The sequence below is a fragment of the Mandrillus leucophaeus genome, unplaced genomic scaffold (genome assembly GCF_000951045.1).
Source record: "Mandrillus leucophaeus isolate KB7577 unplaced genomic scaffold, Mleu.le_1.0 Scaffold29, whole genome shotgun sequence".
Taxonomy (NCBI): Eukaryota; Metazoa; Chordata; class Mammalia; order Primates; family Cercopithecidae; genus Mandrillus; species Mandrillus leucophaeus.
In genome coordinates this window covers 3,977,150-3,986,640 of record NW_012103031.1, presented here as the reverse complement: position 1 = coordinate 3,986,640, position 9,491 = coordinate 3,977,150, and the positions used below count along the sequence as shown (strand labels likewise).

At 59.3% G+C, this 9,491-nt stretch overlaps 1 protein-coding gene across 1 annotated transcript in view; it reads left to right on the top strand.

Annotated features, from left to right (window-relative positions):
- Positions 1-354: 354 nt before the first annotated feature.
- Positions 355-9,491, top strand: part of ZNF316 (zinc finger protein 316) — a 30,607-nt gene continuing 21,470 nt past the window's right edge. The window contains exons 1-4 of the mRNA XM_011985847.1: positions 355-1,245; positions 1,445-1,560; positions 2,308-2,434; positions 2,967-3,080. Coding sequence (XP_011841237.1) covers positions 891-1,245; positions 1,445-1,560; positions 2,308-2,434; positions 2,967-3,080 — 712 coding nt within the window. The 5' untranslated portion in view covers positions 355-890. The remainder of the gene's footprint in view (positions 1,246-1,444; positions 1,561-2,307; positions 2,435-2,966; positions 3,081-9,491) is intronic.

Below are 9,491 nucleotides of genomic sequence, written 5' to 3'. Positions count from 1 at the left end.
CAGATCCCGTCCTGCCGTGTACATGGCCCTGGACCCTGGACCCTGTGTCAGTGTGGCTGCCTCTCCCCTGAGCTTCTGGGCTGAGCTGTCCCTGATGTCAGTAAGAGAGTAGGACCCTGTAGCCTCTGGGGCTTTGATAAGTCAGCCCTTAAGAGTCTCTGATCCCCAAACTTGAAATGTCACAGGCATTTCCTGTCCTCCTGATGGTCTGGCAATGAGCTGTGTGTCTACCATGCACTGCACTTTTCACAGAGCGAGGGCTGAGGGCACATGAAGGTGATGCTGGCTCGCAGCCCTCGCTCTCCCATGTCCTGCAGGAGGGAGCCTGACCTGCTGGCTTCTCGGCACCTGTCTCTCCTCCCAGCCCCGTCGTGCCTTGCAAGTGCCTGCAGCCTGTCTGTGCTGAGACCTCTTGGCGTTCCCTGCTGGCCTGGTTCATGTGTGTTGAGGACCAGGTAAGCGTCTCTTTGTTCTCGGTATCCTTCTGGCTAAACACAGGCCACCCTCGGGCTGTGTGATGCTTCCTTGTGGATAAAGACTGGGAGAAATGGCTGATTTACTCCAGGAAAGAGCAGCAGTTCACACCAGGCATGTAGTTCTTGGTAAAAAGGAGTTGAGACTGGCATCCTAGGGCTCACGCGGAGGGGCTCCTGGGGCAGCCTTTCTGGGTACGGAATGTCTTGGTGGTGCGGGGGAAGACTGTGGGAAGGCCTGGTCCTCCCTCATCTCCATTGCCTTCAACTACATAACAGGAGGAGTCAGTCCTGCTCCCTGCACCCCTGCCAGGCTGTGGGCGACCCTGTGAGGGGACCTGTGTGGTGTGCTGAGAGCAGCGCATCACTGGCGTCCATCTGCGTTTCAGGCCACGCGGAGGCTCGCTCCCAGGGAGGATGGCGGCACTCCACACGACTCCCGACTCCCCAGCTGCCCAGCTGGAGCGGGCAGAGGACGGGGCAGAGTGTGACCCTGACCAGGAGGAAGAGGAGGAGGAGGAGGAAAAGGGGGAAGAGGCGCAGGAGGTGGCAGAAGAGGAGGAGGAGATAGTGGTGGAAGAGGAGGAGGAGGGTGTGGCAGAGGTAGTGGAGGACACGCAGGTGGAGGAGGTGGCCGAGGTGGAGGTGGAGGCGGACGTGGAGGAGGACGACGTGAAGGAGGTGCTGGCAGAGGAGCAGCATCTGGCATTGGGGACCCAGGAGCGACTTAGCCATGGTGGTGATGCCAAGTCCCCAGTTCTTCAGGAAAAGGGTAAGAAAAGCAGCCAGCCTTGCGGAGGAGGTGAATGGGGCTGAGGTGGACCAGGCCAGGGACCTGGTCAAGTCAGGAGGGCTCTTGGGCTGATAGGGTGGAGCTGAAGCCCGGCTTTGCAGTGAGGGTGTTTCCGGGGCTCCTGGCCCTGCAGGCTGGGGGCTCAGGGCAGCTGGCCCTAAGAGATCTCTCCCCGCAGGCCTGCAGCTCTCCTGGGCTCCAGCCACTCCTAGGGATGAGGACCTGGAGGAGGACGAGGAGGAGGAGGAGGAGGAGGATGAGGACGAGGATGATTTGCTGATGGCTGGGTCTCAGGTGAGCTGCCCTCTCCGTTTGAGGCTTGGGTAACCTAGGCAGGGTTCCCCCTGGGGCCTCGGCACCTGTTGTCTGGAGACATATGTTGGCAGTGGCCACGGCACTGGGGTCCCCAGTCTGGGCCCTGGCCCTGAGTTGGGAGGGGGCCACAGGAAGCGGCTGGGTGTCCAGCCCCAAGCCCAGGGGTGTGGTCCTGCTCTCCTGAGCGTTGGGTTGTCCTGATCGCTTTGGCTGCCACCCACTCAGCGGCACTGTGCACAGCGACTTCAGAGGCCTGGCTGTCCCCCAAGGCTGGCCGCTCCCGCACCTGGAGTGCCTGTCACATGTCCAGGGTCTGGGTTCCTGCTGCCCAGACAGGTCAGGCGCCAGTGCCCACGCTCAGTTTAGCTGCTCCTGCTTGTCCACACAGGAGTGGGCCCTCCATGGCTGACGTGGCCGTTGCACCGGCTTGAGCCACACTGCATGAAGAGGGGAACTGGGGGCAGGGCTCATTGTCTCCTGACCTCTGCATGAGCCACAGCTCTGCCCTAGGAGCTGGGTCATTCAGCCTCTTTGAGCTTGAGTCCCCATTCTCTGGCTGGGATCTGGCCCCTGCTTTCCAGGGCTGCGGCAAGGCCTGAAAGCCCTCAGTGCCATCTGGGCATCTATGTCCCCGACACCCACGCTGGAGGGCCTCAGTGGCCTCAATCATCCGTGGCTCTTTGTAAAGGGCTCCCTCAGCTTCTCACCTGGGGCTCTGTTTCCCAGGGGCTGGTGACATTTGAAGACGTGGCTGTGTACTTCTCCCTGGAGGAGTGGGAAAGGCTGGAAGCAGACCAGCGGGGCCTCTATCAGGAAGTCATGCAGGAGAACTATGGGATTCTGGTGTCCTTGGGTAAGGACGGGACCTTTAGTCCCCAAGAGGCAGCCTGGTGTGATGGCTGCCAGGGGCTTAGCTGTCTGACAGGGGGGGCTTTCGAATCCCAGGGTCTTTGCAAAGGTGGATGCTGGGCCCAGTCCACCTCCCAGGGAAGCCCTAGGACCTCATGGCCTCTGGGTGGGGCGGGGGATGTCACTGGCCAGGCAGCGCCCTGAGCCAGGTGATACGTCTGTGGAGGCAGTCTGACTCTGGTCTCTGTAGCATGGCCCCTGAAGCCTCTGGGGGTGAGGAGGGAGAGGGAAGAGGAAGAGTGTGGGCATCTTGCAGGTGAAGGTGTTGGGGGGGCTTGGTGGGAGGAGAGCAGGGGAGGACAGGGAAAGGTTCAGAGGGAAGGGAATGCCTGGACCCTTCGGAGCAGGGAGGGGTGGGGAGGGCTGATGCTGGGAAGGTGGAGGTGGAGGGGCACTGAGCGGTGGCACAGCACGGGCCATAGGGCAGCGGAGGGCCCACGGGAGCTGCCTATAGCCGTTGTCTGTTCTCCTGGCAGGATACCCAATCCCCAAGCCTGATCTGATCTTCCGACTGGAACAAGGGGAAGAACCTTGGGTCCCAGATAGCCCCCGACCTGAGGAAGGAGACATCGTCACTGGTGTCTACACAGGTGAGCGCGGATGGAATTTCGTGGTTTGTGCCGACAGCTTCTTGGAGCTGTTGTCAAACTTTGGCCTTCACCGAGCTCTCTGCAGACCTGGTACCTGGTGCCTCTGACTGCGCCTCTGACCATCTGTGCTGAGGAGTGAGGTATGGAGGGGGCTCCGTGGATATGGGGGTGGCCGGCCTGTGCCAACCTCTGCCTTTGCTGCCTGGCTTCTGGTGGTTCAAGTTCCAGAGAGGTCCGAGGGCTATAAGGTCCTTAGAGAACCTAGAGGCTCCTCCTAGGAACCTTTAAAAATGATTCCCTGTCCCACGTTGGAGCCCGTGAATTTCTTTGCATGTGAGGGGCCAGCTGTCAGGTGGTCGGCTGAGCCAGGGCAGGCGCAGGAGCCCAGCACGCCGTTGCGGAGGCCCTTCTGATGACAGCGCTAGCTGGTCCTCCTGCTTCTCCGCCCACTTGGCCGCGTGTCTGGGAAAAAGCTCCCCACAGTCTCCCTTGCTCTCCCTGGAGCACCGTGGGAAGGACTCTGACCGGGGTAGGCAGCTTGGGGCATTCTGGAGAGGAGGTTTTGGAGTGATGGGTGCAGAAGGCGTTCAGGGTGGTGAATTTTCCTGGAAGCCTCAGGCCCAGCTCTGGCTCTGCTCCTTCAACTCTAAGGCTCCGTTTACTCATCTGAAGAAACTGAACTCAACTCAGGTTCCCACAGGAGGATGCCACACTGTCAGTTGCGTGGAGGTTCTTAGTGGTGTCTGAGGGGCTCCTAGCGTTAGAGAGCTCTGCAGAGGCCTCTGCCCCACAGGTGTCTGGTTTGGGGCTGGGTGATGCCAGTCAGGAGGGGCAATGGGTAGACTCAGAGCACCGCATAGATGTGTTTTCAAATGAAAATACTGGTGTGTGGTGGCTCACGCCTGTAATCCCAGCACTTTGGGAGGCCGAGGCAGGCAGATCACGAGGTCAGGAGTTCAAGACCAGTCTGGGCAATATGGTGAAACCCCATCTCTACTAAAAATATAAAAATTAGCCGGGTGTGGTGGTGTGCACCTATAGTCCCAGCTACTTGGGAGGCTGAGACAGAAGAATCGCTTGAACCCGGGAGGTGGAGGTTGCAGTGGGCCAAGATTGCACCATTGCACTCCAGCCTGGTGACAGAGTAAGACACCATCTCAAAAAAAAAAAAAACAAACCATAAGATCTCGTGAGAACTCCCTCATCATCACAAGAACAGCATGAAGGAAACGGCCCCCATGATCTGATCACCTCCCACCAGGTCCCTCCCTTGACATGACACTTGGGGATTACAATTGGAGATAAGGTTTGGGTGGGGACACAGAGCTGAACTATCATTGAAGCCTCCTCTCTGTGTCGTTGTAGGAGGCCTTTCCTGCCGCCATTCTCCAGACACTTGGGGACCCTCTTGGAACATTTCCTAGGCTTCAGTCAGGAGTGTTCTGGTTGGCAAGAAAGATCACTGCTGCCCCGGGATGAGTGTGGGATGTGGGTGACACTCTCAGGAGGAGAAGGGGACACAGGCCTGTGGGGCCCGGCCCTCAGCATGTGGTCTACTTGTGCTCCTGTTCTCTGTGCCTCTTGGAGGGTTAGGGGTAGAGCCTTGTGCAGGCTTGAGCCTGAGTGGTTCCCTTTCAGTCCAGGCGACAGGACCCTTGTGGCCTGTGCACCTGGCTGGGGTTTGCAAGCTCCCTGGGGCTGGCTGTGCCAGTGCCCCCTGCGCCCCCTGTGGCTGCTCATCGTGCTGGGGCTGGTAGGCCTGGGATGCCCCTGGCCCTGAGTGGGTGTGTAAGGGCAGCCTCTGAAATGTGACCCATAGCCTGTGTACTGAGTGGCTACCCTCCCCTGGTGCTCCCCACTCCCTCAGTGCTCCCTGCCTCCCCTGCATTCATTTCTGGTGGGCTGAGCTGGCTGAGCTCGCTGGGGCAGGACAGAGGCTGACTGTGCCCAGGCTGACAGAGTTTGTTCCTAGACTGGAGTCTTGCAAGAGCCAAGTGTGTCCCTGTCTTGGGCTCCTTAATGAGTTGGGCCACAATGACATCTGGGCTCTGGCACTGCGCTCATCAGGACCCACCCCTCCTGAGGGCTGCTGAAGCCCCCACCTGCCCTTCAGCCATGCTCCAGCCCCACGCTTCCCCTCCTGCCCCTCCCCTGCCCTGCCTTTCTCCTTACCTGGCTTAGATCCCCACCCTGGTTGAACCCTGTTTTCTGCCGGCTCTGGTCTGCACTGGAGCAAGAATGTGCCTGGAGAAAATTGTGGCTGTGGGTGCCTGCAGGCCTTACGTGGCTGCCAGTGGCCTTGGCCTGGCAGGCCAACCCTGTACTTGTGGGGCTGCCTCTCCACCCTCTGAGATGGACCCCCTCAGCCACTGCAGACTGATCCTTCTGAGGTCACCTGCCCCAGTGAGGGGCAGGACCAGTGCCTGTCCTCAGAGGAGGCCCCCTCCTTACAGACCTGGCAGCCTGGCCAGGGCCATGCAGCTGGTTCAGATCCCAGTGCAGCAGCTGTGCCCGAGAGCCCTACCTCCCCCAGGCACCAATGTGTGGGGCCAGTGCCACCCTCGTCTCCCTGACATTTTGCAGAAAGGCGGGCTGCTAATGCCTATGAACTTGGGCGTGTCACCCTTGTCCACCTCCTCCCTTTGCTGCCCCCCATGAGGGAGGGTCTCTCTGAGGCCATCTGGAGTTTGTGTCTGGATAGAGAAAGTTGCACCAGCCGGGGGAGGGGAGGGAGCAGGTGTTGGCCTCACTTGGAACTGACTTCCACAGCCTGCACTCCAGGCCAGGCCTTAGCGGATGGGTTGTCAGAGGGAGAGAAGTGGGGCTGTTCAGTCAGCTCACTCTGCAGACTCACCGTGGGGCCCAGGTCAGGTTGGGCCTGGAGGGCAGGTTCCAGACTCCAAGATGGGCAGAGGTTGCCCAGGGGTGGGAGTTGTAGATGGTGGCGCCTGCTGCCATGGGTGATGTGTGTGGGCTGCACTGAGCAGCATCCCTGAGTGATGTGAGATGTGTGTGGCGTCCCATGGCAGGTTGGGACCGTGTCTTCTGGGTCAGGCATGTGGCTGTGGGGCCACTCTTCCCCACAGCCCCTGTGATTAGTGTCCTACATAGGACCCCCACCCTGTGCCCAGGGCAAGGCACTTACCGGACGTGTTCCGGGGGCTCTGCTGCTGGGGACATTGGCTGGCCCCTGGGATTACCACTGCCTCCTGCACAGTTAAACCAGGGCCTGGGGATAGAAGCTGGAGAGGCTGCAGTTGTGTTGGTGGGATTCTGGGTCAATGCTCGGCTTTGGTGATGCCGATGACCACCCTCCCTAGGGATCTTTGTGCATCCAGGGCCTCCCTGAGGGCCTTGGCACTGCACCAGCCACTGGTGAGCAGGAAGGCCCTAGTGTGGGCTGGAGGGTGCCCCGCCCCTCCTGTGCAGTCCAGGAGGCAGCCTGCCCCCGGGGCACAGGGCTGGCCAGGGGCCTGTCTAGGGTTAGGGACTGTGGCCCAGCCTCAAGAAGAAAGGCCTTGGTGGGGATCTGTGGCCACCAGGGCCTGATGGCAGGAAAGGAGCATCACCTGACATTTGGGGGACAACTTGAGCGATGACCAACAGAAAGCATGGGATGGACAGCAGGGGCCTCGGCATCTGCAGGGACCCATGGTGGCAGCAGCACCACCTGACCCTGGGAGGTACTTCTGCAGCCACGTAGCAGATGTTTATGGATGTGCATTTCATCCTTGCAGCAGTCCCACCAAGTGGGTTTATCCACTGGTGCTGTTATCGACCCATTTTACAGATGGGGAAACTCAGATTTAAGGCCTTGCCCAGGGTCCCATGGCCAGTGTGTCATAGGAGTAGAATTCACACCCAGACAGAGCCCAGGCCCTCCAGCTGCCTTTTGAGGTGAAGCCAAGGGTGAGATGGTGTAGCATCCCGGCCTGGCCCCTGCCGTCCTGATGGAACTGAGCAGATGTGGGGCTTCAGCCTGCAGGAGGGTTACTGTGGTGGGCGCAGTGGAGTAGTGAGCCCTTGAGGAACATCTCAGCATTAAGATTTGAAGGGAAGCCTCTAAAGACGCCAGTCACGCTAGGGAGCAGCTGTGCCCGGTGCTGGTGCCTGTGGAGGGAGGTGGGGGAGATAGTTCCTGTGACAGCCCCAACCCCAGCCCTGAGGCCTTTCATTCATTCCCTTGGCACCCAACCTGCTGGGGTGGTCTCCCCTCCATCAGCTCCTGTCACCTGCCACTGGATTGGGGGGGGCGGGTCTTAGTGTTCCCAGTTCAGGACACAGGCTGTGAAGGTCTTTGTGGCTACACTGGAAGCTTCTCCCTCCCTAGACAGCTAACTTTGAGCCTCTGGTCGGCCTCTGCTTTTGATCGCTGAGCCTTGTGGTCGCTCGGGATCTTCCTGGAAGCCTAGCTGAATGTTGCTAGGCCAGAGTCCTCAGGCCTAAAGGTGAGGTGCAGGGGAGAGGGACCGCCAGCCCCAGGGTTTCCTCTCCTCCGCTGTCCCCTGCGTTCTGGAGGAAGCAGGTGTGTTGGGCACCCTGGGCTGCTGTCACATGGTTCGTGCCCCAGTGCCCTCCAGCTGTTGAGAAACATGTGCCAACCCCTCCTAGTCAGCCTCCAGTCTTGGGTCTGATGAGTTGAGCTGTGAGGAGGCCTCACTTAGATCTGAAAAAGGGCTTTGGATCTGAGAGCCAGCAAACGCCCTTGGGGCCATGTCCCTGGAGTCCTGTTGGCTTAACACCCTCAGTCAAGGATGTTCCCATCCACTTCGACAGAGCCTGGCCTGGGGCAGGCTGGTCTCCCTCTGGGACCCTTCCCAGGGGCCCTGCTACTTCCTGGGAGCTCCCCTCAGAGTGCAGCCAGCTCAGACTTCCCAGGGACTTGGATGCCCTTCCTGTCCCACACTCGGTGTCAGTGGTGGCCTATCACCATGCCATATGCTGAAGTATGGCCCACCCTTGTCCCAGTTGTTGGACAGGCGGCATGCCAGCTCCAGAGCTGGTGGGAGGTGCCCTCTCTACAGAGCCTACTGGGAGGAGGGCTCCCTGCCTACCTCCCCAAGTGAGAGGCTTCCTTGCTGCACTGAGGATCAAGGGAGAGGTGCTGGGAGGAGCCTCCTAGCTGTGGGCGGCTGAGACTTCTGTGGGCAAGGCCGCACTTGGCCTGGGAGTCCAGTTCTTTGAGGCTTATTGTACAGTAAATGCTTGTTGAGTCTTGGCTGGTTGCTGAGGTGCCGATGCATCTCGCTACAAAATCGTAGTTGTTCCTAGGCTTGAACCTTCCCCATTTGGAGGCATCTCTAAACCCAAGACCTGCATCAGAGCCTGAGGGTCAGATCCTTTCCAGCTCTCTGCCAGCCTCCCTACCCTGTAGGGTTGGGGCTTAGGGCTGGGGTGCAGCAGCCTTCCCGGACCTAGGGAGCGTTGCTGCCAAATGGGAAAGGGTGACCACTGATGGGGACTGGGCTTTTCTTTGCTGCTCTGTGCACAGAGTGGCTGTGGGTGGCAGTTCGAGGTGGACTCAACTTAGTGACAAGAAACCTTTTTATTTCAAGCTTACGTTTACTATAATAGTAAACTGAGAAAGTATCATGAAATGGGAAAGATGAAGTAACCCATTTTCTGACCCTTTTCTATGATGCCTGTTTTTTCACAGTGAAGCCAGGCCTGTGTGGATCTGTGTTTTCCCGAGGCTCTAGGTCCCCATATGGAATGCATGTGGGACAAGGCAGTGCCAAGGCCATGCAGCCTGGTGGGGGCCAGTGTGCGACATGAGGGGCCACCCGAGGCGCACTGGGACCTCCTGGGCTCTGACTTCCCCCCTAGGGCAGGACTCAGTGGTCTAAGTTTATCCAGCTAGGTGATGGCTGAAATGGGCCAGTGCCTTGGCAGGGGACCCAGGTGGGGTGAGAACGAGATTCCCACACCAGCTGTGGGAGCTGGAACCTTCCAGATGCTGAGACTGTGGGGTGGACACCGGGCAGGGTCCATGAAGGTGCATATGGGGCCACAGGCCAGGTATCATCCCTGTGTTCCCTGTGACTTAGTGCCTGCTCTATAGACATCAGTTCCCTCCTGGGTGTGTCATGGTGTCTTAGGTGTATCAGCCATCAATAGGAGCCCCACCAAGCCAGCTCCATCTACATGCTCTTTGCTGCCCGCACAGGTGCCTCGGAGGGCCAAAGGGAGAGGGCAGGGGTGCAGCTTGGTGGGAGAGGGTCTGAATGGGGGAGGCTGAGCAAACCTTAGAGCTGACAGGCCAGGCGTGGTGGCTCACACCCGTAATCCCAGCACTTTGGAAGGCCGAGGCAGGTGGATCACCTGAGGTCAGGAGTTCGAGACCAGCCTGGTCAACATGGTGAAACCCGTTTCTATTAAAAATACAAAAAAAAGTGGCCGGGTGCGGTGGCT